General features: G+C 40.0%; 1 protein-coding gene and 1 pseudogene across 1 annotated transcript; one reads left to right on the plus strand and one right to left on the minus strand.

The window, feature by feature from the left end:
• The window catches only part of LOC116263971 (rust resistance kinase Lr10-like), a 39643-nt pseudogene extending 19546 nt beyond the window's left edge, over nucleotides 1-20097 (minus strand).
• LOC116264346 (rust resistance kinase Lr10-like) lies at nucleotides 7553-11032 on the plus strand. The gene is made up of 3 exons (XM_050080573.1): nucleotides 7553-7863; nucleotides 8751-9687; nucleotides 9849-11032. The coding sequence occupies exons 2-3, from the start codon at nucleotides 8829-8831 to the stop codon at nucleotides 10898-10900; spliced, it is 1911 nt and encodes a 636-aa protein (XP_049936530.1). The 5' UTR covers nucleotides 7553-7863; nucleotides 8751-8828; the 3' UTR covers nucleotides 10901-11032.
• Nucleotides 20098-23019: the final 2922 nt, after the last annotated feature.

Below are 23019 nucleotides of genomic sequence, written 5' to 3' on the forward strand. Positions count from 1 at the left end.
GTCAATCCAGACTTCAGAAATGTGTAGCATTATCTACTACTGAAGCAGAGTTTATTGCCGCTACAGAAGCGAGCAAGGAGCTTCTATGGATGAAGATGTTCATGCAGGAACTTCAGTTTAGTCAAGACGAGTATGTGCTTTACTGTGACAGTCAGAGTGCTATTCACCTTAGAAAGAATTCTACTTTTCATGCAAGGTCAAAGCATATAGACGTGAGGTATCATTGGATACGTGATGTTCTACAGTCGAAGCAGTTTGTTCTTGATAAGATCCATACAAATGATAATCCTGCAGATATGATGACGAAGTCTCTACCTAAAGAGAAACATGATATGTGTAGAGACTTAGTTGGGATGACTGCCTTTAAGGAAGTATATTAATTTTGTTCTTTTTGCAGGAATGTTCCCTCACTTGAGGCTGGAGGGGGAGCTTGTTGGGTTGGGTCCAGCCTCAAGTGGACCCGATCTGGCCTGTCACTTAAGTGACGGGCGGAAGAAAAGGAGGGCACGTGATGTGCCCCCTCTCTCTCTCAATCCCTCTTACGTCTCTCTCTTTCTCTCTCTAGGGTTTCGTTTTTAGGGAAAAGAGAGGTGTGCTCTCTTTTGTGCTCTTCTCTTCGTGGCTGCACAACAAGAGGAGAGAAGGAGGAGAAGAGAGGAGAGAATGAGAAGAAAAAAAGAAAGAGGAGAAGAGGAAGAGAAGGTTGCGAGCATTTGGCTAGAGCAAGATTCGATTCCAACGAGGAGGCGGAACGCATCTCCTCCTAATTCACACTTTGGGCATTCAATCGGTGATATTTTTCCCTTGTTTTTCTCATCTAGCTTTGGTGAGATATTATTGTTGGAGGGTTGGCTTTGTGTAGCCCCTCGTGGGAAAACTTATATCATTGATTATAGTGGATTGAGTTTTGGGTCGTAGTGCCCCGTGGTTTTTACCCTCATTGTTTTGAGGGGTTTTTCACGTAAAAATCTTCTCGTGCATTTGTGATTGCTTGGTCATTGTTTTGTTGCTTCTTGCATGATCGGTTTGGGCTATACTTCGTTGTTGAATCCTTTTTAGTAGATTAGTGTTTATCCGCATTTTATCCCAACAGGAGGAAGAGTGTGGGGTTTCAACCCACTTGTTGAGCTATAAGACCAACTCATCATATTTGCAATATAAGATGGTACTCTCAAGAAATGAGCAAATGCTTCTGCTTGACATTCTTCTTATGTGACAGTCTTTCAAATCTGCTTCACGGAACACAGATTTATTTCCATATAGCTATACCCAATGATATGGAAGTCCAAGACAGACGCTCTCTTTGCATATCTCGGTACATGTTTACCTTCCTGAAGAATTGAAAATGGCTGATGTGTAGAATATGCACAAATCCACTATTCTGGTTGACACCAGAAGATCACAACGCGTGCGTCCTAATATATTGCAACACTCCAAGCAAACCGTCATACTCTTCCTGATAACGTGGACCTTCAAAATACTCTTCCTCGTCTCTATTCTGCTTTCTCTTATGTATCACACTTATCGCCATAAGTTTGCAATTCCCCACTATTGGCTTTGCGAAACTTATTTGCCACATTTAATTTACACAAAAACCTTATTTCCTTGTTGAAGAGAAGCTCGATTCCTACAAGTCTGCTAAGATCTTTCGCAAGAAATTTTGTTTTCAAATCCATAAAGGGTTCTTCCAGAATGGGACAAGTGCTTCCATGTACAAGCCATCATCAACATGAACAAAGAAATAAGAGAATGTGCATGAAAGGTCAACATAGATGGATCGGTATTACTGCTGTTAAACCTTTTCTCGTGTGAAAGATTGTTGAACTGATCGAAACACACACTCGATGCTTCCTTAAGGCTATATGCTTATTCCATTGACGAACTGCTTAAAGAAACTTTTGATTGTTTCATGAAAGCATCTCCAATGAGAATACCATGATTAAATCTTCTCCACATGATAACATGTTACGGGGAATCTCCTGTCGCATGAGCATCAGTGTTGTCAACAAATTCAAAGCAATCTCTGGATCTAAGAAGCTAACCATATCTTGTTATTCAAGACGATCATTAGTTTGTATTCTTTACTTAGCTTCGACCTGTACCGGTAGAATTTGGCGCAAGCAATCCTTGATTCCAGCCTTTATTAATTTTACCTCACGACTAAGATGACCATTTCACGACTTTTAGCATAATTAAAGACAATGCATCACTCTTAATATTACGAATACACACATAAGCAAATTCATTTGCATGTCTCACCAATACATTATGAAGCCGTGTCAGCTACCAATATCCAATTGCACATTATAACATGCCATGTTACATATTTTTTTAGGCGATAATCGGGTGAATCCAAGTCTGACTGACATATGTTGAAATTAGCTAAATTAAATTAAACCACTTCTATCCGCCTAAAAGTTATGGAGTATGATCTCAAGTTGTAAAATCGATTGGAATCAGATTGAGAACATCACGGGGTCTAGTAATTCAAAGCACAATGTTGGGGTCTATAATTTTCTCCAAATCATATGATGGACGACAAATACTTATGGCCCATATCTTACAACAATCCATATATTTTATTGAACTGTCTCTAATATCAATATAGCAACCCCGAATACTACCGGGTTGGTGCTCCTGATTTGCGAACCCACCTTTTAGTAAGTTCGGTTGCAGCCTTTAGAAGGATGAGAACCACAACAATTAATCACTCAACGAGCTTTTCTTATAAATAATTAAAGATTTCTCGATGTAGAAGTATCTTTCACAGTGTCACACATACTCATTTCTCAAATTTTCACAAGAACTGAAGTTTTTTTTTTTGACAAAATTTAAATCACTTCATTGTAAAAACTAACCACATACAGGTAAGGATCTTGGGCCACCATGTGAAACCTCGTTGTCTACTGGCGACCGACCAAGTCAAAACTGATTCAACCGGCAAAGGAGCTGTGCAAGACAAGACAAGACTAGTGAAATTCTTCACCACAGAGTTATGGTGCGTTGCAGAAAAGAGTTTCTGTAGATCCTTCTGCCGTTCTACGAGGCTTGGGGTGTTGTGTTACAGAAGTAGCATATGATTGTTTCTTTTGTTTAGTGACGCAATGCCTCTCTGCATCATCTAGGTTTTGCCAAAAAGACCCCTCTCATCACTTTTTCTTCCCGCCGTTTCCCCCCTTTCTCCCGCCGGCCGTCTGCTTTATTAAGGGAGATCCCGTTAGAAACAGGATGAGGAGCAGGATAAGCGTGCGTGTGGCCTGTGCAGCTCATCTCCTGCTGTAGCATAGCTCTTCTCCGCCGTCGTCCCCTCATCTTTATCTTTCGTCTCTACATCTTCGTGGGTCGCCGCCGCGTGAGTCTCTTTCTCTCTCGTTTTCCTGCTTCTTTCCTTTTACCCCTTTGATTGTACATCTGGATTCAGGGTTTTTTTTATTCAAGGATTTTAATTTGGACACATGATTTGATTATTGCGCTACACCTTGGAATATCTATTTCACCGATCTGAATCTGTACTGCATAAATTTTTTAGTTCCTGGGTCATCTTAAATTTCTAACTGAGCCCAGATGCGTGAAATGGTTTGATCCTTGAGAGCACTTACAAATGGTTTGCAAATCTGTAAGTTCATAAAGTACAACGTTGGAGGATAAGGCAGGAGTGTATTTGTTGTCAAAATGTAGCCTTAGACTCATCACGAATTTGCTGCTCTGGTCTCAAGTACTGCTGTTTTTCGAGTAGTCGGGCATAATTTTTTAAAATTAACTGTTAGAGTAACTTCATACTTGAAGTAGATGTGAACTCTGCAATAATAATTTCATTTATATTGAAAAAGAATCTGGATCGCAGTACCTTTTTTTCAATAAAAAAATGCGCCCCCGGCTATATGCTTTGTGGACTTAAACATGTCGAAAGTTATTAAAGATTCCGAACGCCAATGTGCCTTGAGTCGCGTTTAGCTCATGCTCAACTTGAACTTGAATTAATTAATGAACTTGAGGTCATGATACTTTCAAGTCTGGCTCAACTGAAGTCTGCTGTGCTCAAGCAGGGTTGAATTTAAAAAGCTTTTAGTTTATTTTAGAATTTCTTTCTCACCAACAACCTTATGGATCTTCAAATAGATGTCTTCAAAATTTTAAATAATGTTGAGGACATCAGTAGCATCATATTTCATTTTGAACTGTGTGATTGGCATACTAAACACTGTTTAATTTGCAATTTGGGCAACAGAACCACGTGAACTTGCTTGGTCTCCCTTCCCCTCCTAACTGGTGCTATCAGCTTCCCCGTTCTGATCGTTAGCTCTATCATGAATACAACAATAGCATGGCAGATTCTTCTCATGCTTGCTTTGTTATCAGAAGCTGCCGCAGATGCTACTGTCGGCGACTTTTTTGCAGAGTGCCCAATTGCCCATTGCAGAGAAGGGGGGCCTGAGATCAGGTATCCCTTCAGGAAGGTGAACCAACAATCCATCTGCGGCGTCCCTGGGTTTGAGATCAGATGTACTGCAGACAACAGGACTGTCATCAATCTACCCTACGAAGGCGACTTTTATGTGCAGTCAATCGACTATAGACACAACCAACTGCAGATTAGCGACCCACAAGGATGCCTGATCAACCGAACCATCATCCCCTTCAATCTCTCCTCTTCTCCGTTTCGCCGATACTACGAAATTTCAAACTTTTCACTTTTCAACTGCAGTTCCGCTGATGCCTCCTCAATTCAGGGTTACCTTAACACCAGCGCTTCCTTCCTTGTCGATTGCTTGAGCACATTTGAATCAGCTCACATCTATGCGGTCAATTCTGATTTGTCCCTCGCCACCGAGCCTCCTTTTTGTAACAGGCTGGAAACGACGGCCAGCCTCGACTCTACTAGCTATTCCACTTACGATTTAAATTTTACAACAACGTTCTTGAAACTGAGATGGGAGCTTCCTTTCGACTGCAGTTCCTGCAAAGGGGGTCAGCTGTGCGGCCGCAACCTCACAACCAACGCGACGGCCTGTCTCAAGCCTCCCCACCTTAACCAAGGTCGCCACGCACTCTCTCTCTCTCTCTCTCTCTCTATATATATATATATATATATATATATATATATATATATATAATATGCTATCAATTCACTTAACCATGTTATTGGGAACTAGGACTGCCCACGAGCCGAATCTTGCTCGAGTTGACCATACTTGAGCTAGACTCGACTTTAAAAACTTGTGCTCAGCTCCAACTCAAACAAGTCGAGCTCTATAGAACAGGTTTGAGTTCTTACAGCATCAAGCTCGGAATCAATTTGCTTAATTTGTTTTGATTACCTTAAACTATCTTGTTTCTTTTAACTCGTTTAACTGATTTCTTTTAACTAATTTAATTATAATCAAACATCTCACCAAAAATTAAAAAAAAGAATGCACATATTTTGCATCCAAATGTCTCTTAAGGAGATGGATCGGTATTACTGCTGTTAAACCTTTTCTCGTGTGAAAGATTGTTGAAATGATCGAAACACACACTCGATGCTTCCTTAAGGCTATATGCTTATTCCATTGACGAACTGCTTAAAGAAACTTTTGATTGTTTCATGAAAGCATCTCCAATGAGAATACCATGATTAAATCTTCTCCACATGATAACATGTTACGGGGAATCTCCTGTCGCATAAGCATCAGTGTTGTCAACAAATTCAAAGCAATCTCTGGATCTAAGAAGCTAACCATATCTTGTTATTCAAGACGATCATTAGTTTGTATTCTTTACTTAGCTTCGACCTGTACCGGTAGAAATTGGCGCAAGCAATCCTTGATTCCAGCCTTTATTAATTTTACCTCACGACTAAGATGACCATTTCACGACTTTTAGCATAATTAAAGACAATGCATCACTCTTAATATTACGAATACACACATAAGCAAATTCATTTGCATGTCTCACCAATACATTATGAAGCCGTGTCAGCTACCAATATCCAATTGCACATTATAACATGCCATGTTACATATTTTTTTAGGCGATAATCGGGTGAATCCAAGTCTGACTGACATATGTTGAAATTAGCTAAATTAAATTAAACCACTTCTATCCGCCTAAAAGTTATGGAGTATGATCTCAAGTTGTAAAATCGATTGGAATCGGATTGCCAACATCACGGGGTCTTGAAATGCAAAGCGCAATGTTGGGGTCTAGAATTTTCTCCAAATCATATGATGGACGACAGATAGTTATGTCGATATCTTACATCAATCTAGAACTGACTCGGATATTAATATAACAACTCAGTATACTACCGGGTTGGTGCTCCTGATTTGCGAACCCACCTTTTAGTAAGTTCGGTTGCAGGCTTTAGAAGGAAGAAAACCACAACAATTAATCACTCGACGAGCTTTTCTTATAAATAATTAAAGATTCCTCAATGTAGAATTATCTTCCACAGTGTCACATAAACTCATTTCTCAAATTTTCCCAAAAACTGAAATCTTTTGTGACAAATTTTAAATCACTTCATTGTAAAAACTAACACATATGGACAAAGTACATCAATATTGTATTGTATAATGGTGAAGCTTTTAAAGTTTTGGGGCAAATTTTAGACTCTTAGAAAGCACCAATATGTAAATGATAAAATAGCTGACCATCAATTTATAAAAACCACCTTGTGTAGAGTCTGTGCAGGAAATTGCTCACAGGAAAGTATTGATGTTTCATTACTATCCTCTATTCCTCACAGAATTTTAAGTCCATTACTGTACCATATACAGACGTTCACCATATTAGATGCATTCGACCACTACCTGCGCAGGCAGGCCATTGAACTTCCCAGTGTAGAAGTAACTTCTTCCTCTTCAATTTCGCATATCGATTGTATACTACATCATTCATTATTTGGTGTTCCACCTGAGAACATCAAGGAAAGCTTGGGAGGCAGCTTCAGGGCCTGTATCTGCTTGAATTGGAGTAATACATAGTGAGTTGATGAGTAGGTTGGTGTTATTGTGGCAGTTAAGCTCGAAGCCAGAGAGACGCATCCTTTGGGTTTGAAGGGGTACGAGATCCTTAATCACCGTGCTGAACGATGGGCTGCATGTTCCATTCTCCCACCTGCGGTATGATCGATAAGGAGGAGAAGAATAGTAATCTACGTAAAACAGAACGAAGGCTTCAAACAAGGCGATGGTTGCAAACAACTGAAGCCACATTGCCTACGACTCCACAGAGAGAGAGCGAGAGAGCAGAGCAGAGAGAAAGGAAGAGGGTTTCATGAGATTTGAGGTGGGTTTATTTGGGGGAACGCCAAAACATTTCCTGGGACACCTGTCCCTGTCCTTCCCTGCAGGAAATTCTTTTCTCCGACCCTACTCACAGGGGCAAGCGTAATTGACTAGAAAGAGGGAAGGACCCCGTTGGGGAAGACCGAGTGATTGCTCAATCGCGTTGCATCGCAAGACGCTTGGATAAGACGGGCACATGCATTATTGATCTTGGCCCACCATGTGAAAACCCGTCGTCTACTCACAACCTACCAAGTCAAAACTGAGCTTCAGTCAACAAGATAAGTGAAATTCTGCAGCACATAGTCATGATGCGTTGCAGAAAAGAAAAGAGTTGCTGTAGGTCCTTCTGCCGTTCTATAAGGCCTGGGGTGCTGTGTCACAGAGGTAGCATAAGCTTGTTTCGTTTGTTCGGTGACGCAATTCCTCTCTGCATCATCTAGGTTTTGCCAAAAAAAGCCCGCCCGTCACTTTTTCTTCCCGCCGTTTCCCCACTTTCTCCCGCCGGTCGTCTGCTTTAAGGAAGATCCCGTTAGAAACAGGATGAGCAGCAGGACAAGCGTGCCTGTAGCCTGTGCAGCTCATCTCCGCCGCGGTGAGTCTCCTTCTCTCTCGTTTTCTGCTTTTTCCCATTTGCCCCTTTGATTGTACATTTGGGCGTTTTGATTTGTCGGTTTTAATTGTGTATTCAGTGTTTTTCTAATTCAAGGATTTTAATTTGGACACGATATTTGATTATTACCCTACACCTTGGAATAGCTATTTCACCGTTCTGAATCTGTACTGCATAAATTTTTAGTTCCTGAGTCAACTTAAATTTCTAACTGAGCGCAGATGCAAGAAATGGTTTGATCCTTGAGAGCCCTTACAAATGGTTTGCAAATCTGTAAGGACGACGTTGGAGGATAAGGCAGGGGTGTATTTGTTGTCAAAATGTAGCCTTAGACTCATCACGAATTTGCTGCTCTGATTCTGCTGTTTGACGAGTAGTTGGACATAATTTTTTAAAATTAATTGGTTGAGTAACTTTATACTTGAAGTAGATGTGAACTCGGCAATAATAATTTCATTTATATTGAAAAAGAATCTGGATCATGGTACCTTTTTGTCAATAAAAAAAAAAAACTTACAAATGCCGCCCCGGCTATATGCTTTGTGGACTTAAACATGTCGAAAGTTATTAAAGATACTAAACGCCAATGTGCTTTGAATCCCGTTTAGCTCATGCTCAACTTGAACTTGAATTAATTAATGAACTTGATGTCATGATATTTTCAAGTCTAGCTCAAACTGAAGTCTGCTGTGCGGAGTTTAAAAAGCTTTTAGTTTATTTTAGAATTTCTTTCTCACCAACAACCTTATGGGTCTTTAAATAGATGTCTTCAAAAATTTAAATAATGTTGAGGACATCAGTAGCATCATATTTCATTTTGAACTGTGTTGGCATACTAAACACTGTTTAATTTGCAATTTGGGCAACAGAATCACGTGAACTTGCTTGGTCTCCCTTACCCTCCTAACTGGTGCATCATCTTCCCCGTTCTGATCGTTAGCTCTATCATGAATAGAACAATAGCATGGCAGATTCTTCTCATGCTTGCTTTGTTATCAGAAGCTGCCGCAGATGCTACTGTCGGTGACTTTTTTGAAGAGTGCCCAATTGCCCATTGCAGAGAAGGGGAGCCTGAGATCAGGTATCCCTTCAGGAACGCGAACCAACAATCCATCTGCGGCGTCCCTGGGTTTGAGATTAGATGTACTGCAGACAACAAGACTGTTATCAATCTACCCTACGAAGGAGACTTTTATGTGCAGTCAATCGACTATATACGGAATTTTCTGCAGATTAGCGACCCACAAGGATGCCTGATCAACCGAACCATCATCCCCTTCAATCTCTCCTCTTCTCCGTTTCGCCAATACGACAGAAGTTCAAACTACTCGCTTTTCAACTGCAGTTCCGCTGATGCCTCCTCAATTCAGGGTTACAATAACAACAGCGATTCCTTCCTCGTTGATTGCTTGAGCACATTTGAATCAGCTCACATCTATGCAGTCAATTCTGTTGAGTCCCTCGCCGCCGAGCTTCCTTTTTGTAACAGGCTCGAAACGACGGCCACCCTCGACGAAGGCTATTCCACTTACGATTTCAATTTTACAAGGGTCCTGACACTGGAATGGGAGCTTCCCTTCGACTGCCGTTCCTGCATTGGGGGTCAGCTGTGCGGCCGCAACCCCACAACCAACGCCACGGCCTGTCTCAAGCTTCCCCACCTTAACCAAGGTCGCCACGCACAGTTTTTCTCTCTCTCTCTCTCTCGACCCCTATATATATATATATCTATGCTATCAATTCACATCTTTCTTTGTTTTCTTTTTAATTTTGAAATAGGGGGATTCAGCAGCGCTGCCATCGTAGGTAAATTTCTTTTAATTCTTTCCCTTTATTATAACTTGTTAGATAAACAAAAATCAAGAAAATTAACACTGTTTGGATTACAGCATTTGACTTAACAGTTTCTGTGGTGCCAATTATGTTCGATGATCCCTCACTTTGGCTTGTCATATTTTGAAATGAAGGAATTATGGCGACCATCGTCTTGTCAGCAATACTTGCTGTGTCTTTCTATTACTGGGATCACAAATATGGAGGACACTGGGAATTAGACCAGAATGAGGTCGAAAATTTTTTGAGCAACTACCAATCTCTCAATCCCAACAGATACTCTTACTCAGACCTAAAGAAGATGACCAACCATTTTCGAGAAAAGTTAGGAGAGGGAGGGTTCGGAAGTGTTTACAGAGGAAGGCTGCCCAATGGACTTCCAGTAGCCGTCAAGGCACTGGAGACCTCCAAAAGTAACGGAGATGAATTCATCAATGAAGTGGCCACCATTGGGAGGGTTCACCATGTTAATGTGGTCAGACTTCTCGGCTTCTGCGCAGAAAGATTTAAGCGAGCTCTTGTCTATGAGTTCATGCCCAATGGCTCATTGGAAAAAATCATTTTCTCCTCGGAATCAAAGCCCTGCGAGTTGGGATGGGGCAAATTGCATGAAATTGCTGTGGGCATAGCTCGAGGCATCGAGTACTTGCACCAAGGCTGCGATCAACGCATCCTTCATTTCGACATCAAGCCCCACAATATTCTTTTGGACCACAAATTCACGCCAAAGATTTCTGATTTTGGTTTGGCAAAGTTCTGCTCAAAGGATCAAAGTATTGTGTCTATGGCGGCTGCTAGAGGCACGGCGGGTTACATTGCACCGGAAGTAGTGTCTCGAAACTTTGGGAATGTATCCTACAAGTCGGATGTTTACAGCTTTGGAATGCTGCTGCTAGAGATGGTGGGAAAGCGAAAGAATGTCGATGTGAATGTGGAGCATACGAGCCAAGTTTACTTCCCGGAATGGATTTATAACCGTGTGAATATGCAACATGAGCTTGGGGCTGGAGTCGTTGTGATGGAGGAAGAAGATGAAATAGCAAGGAAGTTGGTTGTTGTTGCCCTTTGGTGTATACAACTGAAGCCCGCGGATCGCCCGAATATGAAAAAGGTTGTGCAGATGTTGGAAGGCGCAACCGAAATGTTGGAAACTCCTCCAAACCCATTTGTCTCAAGCACCACATAACATAACCCCTCGTTGGAAATGTCTTCTTTGATTATTATTACGAGAGTCTCGAAGTTAATTCACAAATAATTGTATTCTACTCGTAATTAGTACTCTACCCCATAATTGCATGGATACTATAATTGTCACGTACTCATAATTATCATATTTCACTTCCCGATCCTAATTTATATATGCATAGGCGGGATTCAGTGGTGGAGCCAAAAGGTCAATGATCTATCTTTTTATTGCAATGGATTGGATACATTTTGAGCTAAAGGGTACTAATCTGGAGTTGGTGTAGGCATTCCATATGGTTAGGCTAGAGTTGAACACATGATAATAAAACTTTTATCAAGGTTTACGTAAGTTAGAGTGAGCAGTTGCCCACTCTAGCCCCATGGTAGCAGAGATGCTGGCGGATTGTACATGTTTCAGGGCCGACATATTGTCTACTTCTAACTCACCAGGTATATAACATATTAGAGGTGTTATAAAGACTACTTTTCTTTTCCATAAAGAACACAAACACTCTTGTAGTATGTTCGGTAAGAAACTATGAAAACAAAAAAAGAAGAAAATGACGAAACACAAAGATGAATATATAATATATAATAAGTATCAATCATAACAGGAAAACACAAGCCTCCAGTTTTCAGTACTGAGCCGATCTAAAATTGTCTTAAATTAAATAATTTTTTTCTAAAAAAAAAAAGCACTTGTCAAGCACCTTTTCATTATCTTAATAGATGACCCCAAGCAACATCATATGTTGGGTGTGTAGTGACCAAAATGCTTTTAATAAAGTGAAAAATAAATAAAGAGTTTTAAGAAGATGAAAAGGTGAATATGAAAATGTTAAAAAATAAAAATGTGGTTAACTTAAAAAAATTTCTAAAATACCCCAACCACTCTTCTTCTTCATTTCTCAACTGCGTATTTGTTCTCATCTCATGCCTCATTTGTTTCTTTCATTCGTTTGTAGTTGTGGACCAGAAAATACCCTTCTCAATCATAACATAACGGCAAAGAAAACGCTTTCATAATGGTTTTTAAAAATAAAATTATTCCTAACCGGAATATCATATATATCTCATATAAATTGTATGACAGGAAATGATATATTTGAGTAGCAGATGTGGAAAATTTTTCCAAGTGCAGATGTGCCTGGCCCTGCAGTGGAGAGCACACCCGTCAATCACGTTGAAGACCAAATGGAGTGGTTGGCAACGTCAACCACTCTTCTTTAGTACTTTTTCAATGACGAAATATATTTCCTCATGCGGAAAGGACGATGCCTCCTCCTTCCTCCAATCAGGGCCATCCTATTATACAGGATAGACGGCTGAAACTGCAGCTAGAGCAGATAGACATCACAAGAGCAATATTTATTGTGCAAAATTCTCAGCAATGGTTTATGATTCAGCAAAAATTTTTAATTTAGGAATGATATAATCTAACTCCAACGGCGATTTTGTTAGCTATTGGGCAAATTCTTCTAGCATCCAGTAAATTTAAACGCTCTCTCTCTCTCTCTCTCTCTATCGAATCTACTAGATGCTAGATAATGGCTGAAGGATAAATGGCCCTTGGAAGCACTATGCGCCAGTGTTAAAGCAACATTAAGTACTGTTGCACTATAGACCATGGCTGATGCTTCAGTAAGGGCTATTTTTTGGGAAGGGTTCTTCAATTTTAGTTATGCGGCAGGTTTTTAACTATATAAAACTAGGGACATATCACCTGCATAACTAATTGGTCAGACAATTGGTAACACACCAACTGTAGTACAATTTCTTACATTAATGAGTATATTAATGCATGCGTCACTGACTTAACAACCGTGGTGCTCTTACGTTACTAATTAAAAGCTGTTCGTCGTTGATTGCATCGTTCCTTTAGAAGCTGGTGTTGTATTTAACTACTCATGGAGTACGTCGATCACCTAACTCTAGGAACCAATATTATTGTAGCACTGTGGTGAATACAACTAAACACTGTGGACCATCCAAACCCCCTTGACTCAGGTACCACATGACCGACCTCTAGTTCTAACTGTCTCCATGGATTACTATATGGCCCTTGTGCCTTGCGGTTCATAAGCTAATGAAAGTGCTCTTATACGTGTAATCACGTGTAATTTGAATGGATTTGATAAATATAATGCTCTCATAATTATCATAGCTCAGAGTTCACTTGGCCGGGCTGATCTTTACATCCGCATCTGTTTCTTCAGTTCTTAAGATAATAGATAATTTTTTGTTTTCCATAATTATGATAACTACTTATATGACATGTTTCATATGAAATTAGGTAGGAACCACCAGCTTGGTTTTTCTATTCCTTGCCAAACAACAACAACTTGGTTTTCAAGGTGTAAAATCAGACCTTCATACGTCACCCGGACGCCAACTTCCGCCATGTTCAATCCATTCCGCGTCTGAACGCGTGATTGGAAAGAAAAACGACGTTGATGGGTAGAATTAATCAACGTTGGAAAAGTTTGGTTCGGAAAATGTTGCTGGGACGGTCTCTGTCTACGATGGACGTGCTTACATACTCTATACAAAAATCAAACATTGATGCTTGCAGACTGGCATTTTTGCATGTACAACTTTTTCCTTTGACAGTTAAAAAAAAAAGATAAAGCGGGGGAAGCGAAGTCTAGCTAGACTTGGCAGTTATCATAAGCATCAAAATGCTTAAAAGAGCAAGTATTCCTTGGACCCCGAAATATGAGTCCTAATTTAGTGGAAACTGTGCTAACTTTTCTTCATTTTTCTTCTCAATTGCACTTAGAATTTTTTCACTTGCTCCATCAGATTCTTGTACATCACGCACAATGATTAACAAGACCCCTGAATTCATGGTAAGCAAGGAGTCGGGATCCTTATCAAGGAACACGCATGTGGGGTTTCTCCAACTTTTTGTTGGGTGTTCAATCTTGAAGCCATTGTAGCAAGCGCGATTACTTTAGGCCGGGTTTGATACACATGGATTTTACTGTGTATGGATCAAAATTTACCGTTCCGTTTTGATATAGTTTTCTACGATGACATGAAACACAAACAACTTTTTCCTGCCAAAAATGCTTACCCTACGATGACCCCTCTTTCCGTCATTTTTTTTTTTTGTTTAGCAAGGCGGAACAAAATACTCAGGATTCTATTATATGCTTGCTTTTCCAACAGCTCGGAATCTTGGAATAGAATAAAGTGATTTAGAGGCGAAAATACTCAGGATTGTGCAGAATATAAGGATCTTCATTGTTATGTTAGCTGTTCCACAGATGACCAGCAGAGCAGAAATTTTTTTTGTGTCCAGCAAACCCCGGAATTTTTTTCTCGAAAAAAATTTTCAGGCCATCAAACATGACCTTAGTGCTAAATTCCAATAAGGACTCGACGGGGAGGTAGGCTGTCCAATAACAAAAAAAAATGGAGGCTATGTACAAAGAAAGGAATTGAGGGATGCATCGCATAAAGACAGCAAAGTGCACAATACCAAACATCCAAAAATGCCAAGCGGCCCCCAATTAAAGTAAGACTGGTAAATCTTCCACCTTAAGGCGCCTTTTTCATCCTGCATTATTGGTGAAGATTCCAACTTGCGCATGAAAATGACCAAAATACTTTCCGTAAAATAAAAAAACAAACTTTTTAAAAGGATAAATAAGGTTATAAAAAAGTTAATGAAAATTATCAAAAATGCCTCCTTCCCCAACGCCTTCACCTTGTGATGGTGTGTACGCAACTTAATTTTTGAAGATTCTTTCAAGCCTAGGCTCTCCTTTTACAAATTTGAACTAGTGGGGCAAAATACACATCGGAGGTTGGTGCAACGGTAAGGGAAAAGGCTGGTAGGCAGCGAGTCTCTTGTGGCGTCAACCCGCCACCGAAGTAGCCCTAACCCTGAGGAGGGAGGGCTTCAGCCTCCCCTATGGAGCAAAAGAGACATTTCAGCGTTATCTCCTCTAATTATGGGCATTGCATCCTTTCTTCATCTTGGTATCTTCCTCCTCATTCTTCCAAACTGCCTTCATGCAGTTAACTTTATCTTGCAACCAAACCAGAATGTATTTTGCAAACCAATCCAGAATGTAGATCAAGGGAGCTTCTCTTCCCTGGTTAGGGCCAACTATAAACATCAGAGCCATCACTAGCTGGCCAAGTGTGCAGAGCATTATGCTCCTCTTCACTTGTGAAGATATTCTCTTGCTTCCGTAGTGCCCAAAAATTCTACCTGACTCTTGTACAAATATATCACGCGTTGATGATAATGAATCCAGTGAAGTCTCATACCGTGGATATAGGTGGAAGTTTGACGGAACCACGCAAAGAGGCCTGTTCTTTTCTCAAAGAAAATATGCCTTTTGATTTGCCAATAGAAACTGGCGCATTGGTAGTAAAGCCAGCCGACTCTGAATTTTGTTTTGGTGTTTGAATTCAGATTACAGTGTGCACGCAACCCATATACGCAGTGAGAGCAGGGAGACATCTTTTGGTATTTTTTTTTAAAAGGATGTCCTTCACAGTCTTTTTTTTTTTTTTTTTCAGTTTTGTCTTGGCAAAAAGTTTTTTGTGTGAATTAGGGTCATTTTCGTCATAACCATAATAACACACGAAAATTTCGTGTACCAGTTTGCATTTGCATATACAATTTTTTCTTTTCACAGTTAAAAAAAGATAAAAGGCTGAGAGGCGAAGTCTAGCTAGACTTAGATATCCTTATCTCCAACTGCAGTAAAACAATAACAATTTCCTCATTTCTTGCAGTCTTACACCAGCGACACAGTTATCATAAGTATCAAAATGCTTAAGAAAACAGTAATATTCCAGTGACCCCGAAATATTAGTCTTAATTTAGTGGAAACTATGCTAACTTTTCTTAATTTTTTCTTCTTAATTGCACTTAGAATTTTTCCACTTGCTCCATCAGATTCTGGTACTTGTACATCACGTTCAATGATTGATAAAAACCCTGAATTCACGGTAAGCAAAGAGTCGGGATACTTATCAACGAACATGTATGTGGGGTTTCTCCAACTTTTGTTGGGCGTTCAATCTTGAAGTCATTGTACCAAGCTGTAGTGTTAAATTCCAATAAGGAGGACCTGCCACGGAGGTAAAGCTTATCCACTGATTTTAATTTTCCAGGAGCCGAATAATTATTTTTAGAAATATTATGTAGTAAAATTTGATAATTTTTAAAAACTTGGGATGGAAGGAATAGGCTGCCCATTTTAGTTATCAGCCAAAGTAATATTCAATTCATTATAATGTATCTTTGATCTCCACAAACAATGATTGTCCTGAACTTTATGTTTTTTGGACTTTGTTTCATGCGGCTCCTCGATATGTCAATGTACTGCATGATAACCAAGATGCCGTTCTCCTTGTTTTGGTGTTTGAATCCAGATTGCAGTGTGCACCCAACACATATAGGCAGTAAGAGCAGCGAGACATTTTTGGTAATTTTTTAAAAGGAATGTCCTTTATAGTCTTTTTATTTTTTTTATTTCCACTTTTGTCTTCACAAAAAGCCTTCTTTTTCTATATGAATTAGGGGTATTTCCATCATAACTTAATGGCACACGAAAATTTTGTAAACTAGTATGACCCATATAACCAGGTTGAGTTTGAACTTGTTTGAGTTTTGCTGTATCCAACATGCAGCATAGCATGAAATAAATATAAAATGGTCCCAGTGAATCTAGGGTTATTTGGCTGTAAGGACATTATTTGAATGTCTTATAAATCTATCCAAATATAAGACTAGATTTATGGATCATTTATAGAGTGTTTCTACTGCCAAACGATTCCTTTTACATGTTCGTCGACATACGCAAGCACAAACTCGCATATTAAAAGATGAATTTTCTTAAAATAACATCAACGGCCACGTCTAATTGATGCATTTTAGAACGAAAGGGAGCTGATAGGCATGGCAATAGGAAACGCAGGAAAGGGCTGACATATTTTCATCGCCATCCCCAACAACACAGTAAGTCCAAAGTACTAATACGTACGCGAAGTTCACCGTATCGTATGCTACCACAACTGGAGCTTGCATACCTTTTATTTTCTCGTAAATAAGTAACTTTTGCTACATCAATTTGGCATATTGATAGTATGGAACATTCTTTATGACACATTTCATTTGAGACATGAAAAGGGGCTGGGAGGCAGCTGCAGGGCATCTGAGCTTCCTTTCAGCATCTCCATAACTTGGCACGTGGAGAGATGGTTTGCTGACACCATCTGTATCAGCAGCACAAACCCGCAAGTGCTAATTTTTTAATGATTTCTTCTTCAATCTCAGTAGTTTTACTAATTTCTACATCCTGTCGATCTTAAATCGAGTCAGGGAAGTAAATTTGACAAGAACCAAATGGAAGCACATCCATGTTTTTGTTCTTCGAGTCATTTGTAGCAGCACTATTACAAAACTATACTGGAAATTGGAAGGTGTTGACACCTTGATAGTAGTTGGCTTCATCAAAATAGGAAATACTGGAAAGCATATTAGCATACTGGCATAGACATGGCCAACGCCTTTCCTTACAAGTTCAATGTATACCGTACACAGACAATCGTCTAAGCTAGAGGTTCACCATATATATTATATGGCACCACTACTGGAACCTGCAGAGCAATTACTTTTCGAATAAAAAGTACCTTCTTCCACATCACTTTTGCATGTTGATAGTTTATTGGAACATTCTTTATTTGACATTTCATCAGCCAACATCAAAAAGGACCTGGGAGGCAGCTGCAGGGTGTCTGAACTTCCTTCCAGCATCTCAATAGCTTGGCTCATTGATGGACGGTTTGCTGGCATCATCTGTATGCAACACAAACCAACAAGCGGTAACTTCTTCACAATTTCCTCTTCAATCTCTGTGGCTTCACCAAGTCCTACATCATCTCCCTCACTCAGCCGATCATAAATCCATGCGGGAAAGTAAGTTTGGCTAGAACCAACAGGCGCAAACACATCCTGCTTCCATATTCTTTAAACCACTTGCAGCAGCAATATTCCAAAACTGTACACATCGGACTTATAGGAAACCCTACCAAAGTTTCTAGAGACCTGTTGTGGAGCTATGTAACCTATGGTCCCTCTGTAACCACTGAGGGTCATAGTGTTCTGCGTTGGAGAAAGCTTCGCCAAGCCAAAATCTGAAATCTTGGGACAAAAGTACTCATCTAGCAAAACATTGTGGGGCTTGATATCAAAATGTAAGATACACATGTCACATCCTCGATGGAGATATTCTATACCGCGGGCGATGCCTAACGCTATTTTATATAGCATCTCCCAGCTAAGCAGATGATTTCTGCGATTATTACGAAGAAATATGTACTTGTCAAGAGACCCATTGGGCATGAATTCATAGATGAGAGCCCTCGTCATGCCCTCCGAACAGAAGCCAAGTAGACAAACTATGTTGACATGATGAATTCTACCAATGGTAGCAACCTCATTGATGAAATCCTGGCCAGTGCCCTTGGCTTTCCCCAATAACTTCACTGCAATAGCACGACCGTCAAATAGGCTGCCTTTGAAAACGGAGCCAAATCCTCCCTGCCCCAGTTTCTCCTTGAAGTGTCCTGTTATTATCTTGATTTCTGGATATGAATACCGTCTTGGCATGAGAATTTGGCATTTCTGGAGCAACTTCTCCACGTTGTCTGATGGAGAATATTTGTTCTTAAGTTTGTATATCAGCAATCTGGCAAGAAATAATATGCCCAAAATTCTTGGCACAATGCCGAAGACTGATGACAAAAAAGACAACAGTAACAAAAAGTGATCCGCAGTACTAAAAATGAAAATTCAAATCTGAGCGGGGTATATATACATATATATGTATATTAACTGACCTATGGCTCCAAGTGCTGCTATCCACAAAAGCTGTGACAGTGCCATTAGCCAAATATCTAACGCAAAAATAAAGAAAGTCAATGCTGTTGTGAATGCCAAAATGTCAAAGTTGCAACCTGATATGGAGAAGAATGGACTTCGGAGAATTTACTTGTGAAAGCTGCACAGAAAGGCACGAACAATTAAAACTCAGTAAATGCCAGCAGTGATAAGGACGATAAGGACGTGGAAATGGTGGGATTCGTTCTTCTTAGGCCGTTCAATATGGATTTTTGACAAATTAAACGCCGGTAGAAGAGATCCAAGCTTCAATTAGGTGTCTCCTCTTAAGTAGTTAATAAGACTAGCGTGCAATCCGGAGGTCACCAATCCCCATCCACCTCGACCCCAATGGTCGTATGTATGGGGAACGTGCTATGGAATGAGTCTTACAAAAATATGCCCAAGAAAAGCCAGAGGATAGGGAAATGACTACTTACCAAAGCAAAACAGAGGGCAACCTCCGTCGATCTTGCTGTCGCATAAATGACACAGAGAACGCAAGTCCACCCGAAAACCCATCTGCAGCTGACTCGAGATGGCTGTCAGATTAAGGCCTTCCTGGTCGCCATTATTGTCGTATGAGATAACCGTAGTAGCAACGATCTGGCAGGAGCGGTCGAGTTGTTCTACTGTCACGGAGGTATTGGAAAGAAGGTAAGAACGCCACGGTACTGAACAGGAGGAGGAGGAGGAGAAGGCGTTGTTGCCTGGACAGGGGAGAGGAAGGTAAGTTGCTGGGTCCAGCTGCCCATCGCCTCTAGTTTTCCTGCACCTCACCCACGTGACAGGTTTTATCAACAATCTTATAGGATCCAACATGACACTTCCTGTAGAGTAGCGAGGTAGCTGGCAGACGCTGCTGGCAGAGTCGTTAGACCCAAAATTTGGGTCTGCAATTTGAATCCAGCTTGCATTGTACATTGAACTGACGTTGATTTTCTTGACATGGTAGATGCCCTGGAATCGTGGTACCGGGTAATTCCGAGTGAGGTTGATGAGAAGGGTGGTGTTATCCTGGCAGATGAGTGGGAAGCCTAGGGCTTTTGATCCTTGGAGTTTGAAGGGGTATGAAATCTCCTTCACTTCCCCGCAGCTGAATGATGGACAGCATTTTATGTTGAACATCTCTTGATATCCACCAAGAAGACTACTGTACCCTCTGCTAACCACAACATAGATGACTTGAAATGAGGCGATGGCTGCAAGTAACTGAAGCCACATCACCTCACCGCTTAAGCCACATCACCTCACCGCTTGCGAGAGTGAGAGCAGAGCAGAAGACGAAAAGTGGTGGCAAGATTGAGGAGATGGTTTATTAGCCGGAGGAACACCACTACGTGGTCCAAATTAGCCGACTAATTTAATCTTTTGACTTTTTCTTTGGCATGCCCTTGACATTTATTAAGAGTTACGTGTAGCAGAAACAACAAAAAAAGAGATATTGACCACCGGAAAAATAGAGAAGCGGCAATCGGTGCCTCCATCGATAGGAGATATCAAGGAGAGACTAGCATGGAAAATTGTTATTTTTGAAAAATTGTTCTTTCTCTTCAAATCTTTTCATTTATGAAGAGACCGGAAATTTACTTTTCTCTTTCTCTCCCTCCCTTTCTTTTCTAACAAAACACGATTATCCTTGATCGTTTTTTGTCCCTGTTTTGCCTTCCTCTGCGTTCATCCATCCAAACGAACTCTTTCTAGTTTGTATTTCCATGCCTCAACATGTTCTTTGATGAGTCAGAAACTAATTGTACTTCTACTCGTCCTGTGCCTGAAAGTTAATTCTCAACTAATTGTACTCCTACTAGCAATCAGCATGTACTCTGCCGCCTAATTTGGATGGACATTCCATGATAATTCTCACATACTCATAATTATCGTATTTCTCAACAAGTATATAACATATTAGAGTCTTATAAATACTACTTTTCTTGTTCATAAACAACGCGAACATTAGTGTAGCATGTTTGGTAGGAAACTAAGAGGAAAAAAAAAAGCAAAAGAAAATGACGAAACACAAAGATGAAGTACAGCTCTCTTATTATACGAAATACAGCTCTCATATTAGAAGCGAATTTGATATTCTCACAAACAACTTCTTCCGCCAGTCCCATTTCCCGATCTAAACAACACTTCTCCACTCCAGCACTTTTTCATTATTTTACTAAAATGCCGCATGTAACCTTTTGTTTAGCTATTCCCATGCCCGATTTGTTTGTTCCATCCATTTGCAATTGTGGACCAGAAAAGACCCTTCTTAACCATAACATACGATTCATAATGCTTTTTTTAAAAACAAATTTATTCCTAACTGCAATATCCTTTTCTTCTTTTATGCCATATACAGTGTATGGCATGAAATGATATATTTGAATAGCACATGAACTTAGAAAAATATTCCAAATGTAGATGTGACTGAAAACGACGATTGTGTGGTCGAAAGAAGCTTTTGTTTGAGAAAATTGATTGGCCATGAAAGCATAGGCGAGGTAAACTGTATGCAAACGGATGTTACATCTGACATTAATTTTGCAGACGGCACTTCCGACGACGTCAATTTTGTTTTGCTTTTGACTAAATAGTAAGAAGACTTTTTTTTACAATCCTTATAAAAAGTTATCTTATGTATTTTAATGGGATCATTTCATACCGCTTCTGCACAAAAAAAAAAAAAAAAAATCGTGCACTGATGACTTACAGAACCAGGTTCGAAAATTTGAAGGCTAAGAAAGCCGCAATAAAATCTTTGAGCTTCCTCAATAAGACCATTTCCTCGATTGTAATTTCTCGCAGTCTCGCTGCACCACACAGTTGCCGTAAGTATCAAAATGCTTAAATGGTTAACTGGCGAATTTGCACAAAAACCGAAACCCTGAATTATCAATCTTTAGAGGAAATTAATTATGATAATTTTTCATTTCGACTGCTCTTACAATATTTCCTCCTGCTGATCCCTTAGAGTCTTCCGTATCGCACAATAACTGGTGAAACCCTCACTTTATGGAAAGCAAAGATTTCCACACTTCTCTTCAAACATCTCCAACTCAACTCTTTTTGCATGTAGGATATTTGGATTTCAGAAATTCTCAATAACTGTGACACGTGGAGATTACTCCATTAATGTCGTGTGTTCAACATGGTTAATCAAGGAAGGAATATATATATATATATATATGAAGTATCCCCCCTTGCACCAGTTTTGCGCTCCTTCCTCAGAGTGGATGTCGTTGCCTTTCTCCCTTTTTTGTTTTTATCAAAATCAATCTGGGCCATCCGATTATACAGCTAATAAGAGTACACATGCGGATGAATATGTAGCTACCCCTGAGCAGAGAGACATCACAAGAACAATATTTACTGTGCAACATTCTTAGCAATAGTCTATGATTCAGCAACAATTTTTAATTTAGCAATGATTCTTAACTCTTGTGGCGACTTCTTTTAGCAATTTGGCAGTCTTCTAGCATCCAGCAAATTCCAACTCTACACACACACACACACACACACACACATATATATGTAGAGTTTGAAATTCTAGATGTTTCTGAATGGCTGACAGTCAAAAAATAGTCCTTGAAAGCGCCATACATGATACACCATTGTTAAAGCAAGATTAAGTACTGTTGCAATATAAACCATGGCTAATGCTTCTGTAGCGACTATTTTTTAGGAACAGTTATTCAATTTTAGCCATTTCGCAGGTTTTTAACTATGTAAAACTGTTTCATATCACCTGGAATATTTGTCAGACCATTGGTAAGGCACCAACTGTTGTATAATTGGTCAAATTAATGAGTATTAATGTGTCACTGGCTTATCAACCGTGGTGCTGTTACGTTACTAAGAGCTGTTCGTCGTTCATTGCAATCAAGCCGTGCGAGCTGTAGTAGCTGGTCTACTTCACTACTCATGGAAGCCACATTATTGGAACATTGTAGTTGTCACCGAAAAAGAAGACGAAAATAGCTAGAAAGTTGGTCATTGTAGCACTGTGGTGAATACAACTGAACCCGGTGGATCGCCCCAACATGAAAAGGGTTGCGCAGATGTTGAAAGGAGCAAGCAAGAGGGTGGAAATGCCTCCAAGCCCCCTTGCCTCAAGTACCACATGCTCTCTAGTTCAAAATGCCTCGATGGATTATTATCTGGCCCTTGTGCCTTGAGGTTCACAAAAGAATGGTGCTCTTAACCGTGTAATTTGAACGGATTTG

This window comes from Nymphaea colorata, chromosome 11 (assembly GCF_008831285.2).
Source record: "Nymphaea colorata isolate Beijing-Zhang1983 chromosome 11, ASM883128v2, whole genome shotgun sequence".
Classification (NCBI taxonomy): domain Eukaryota; kingdom Viridiplantae; phylum Streptophyta; class Magnoliopsida; order Nymphaeales; family Nymphaeaceae; genus Nymphaea; species Nymphaea colorata.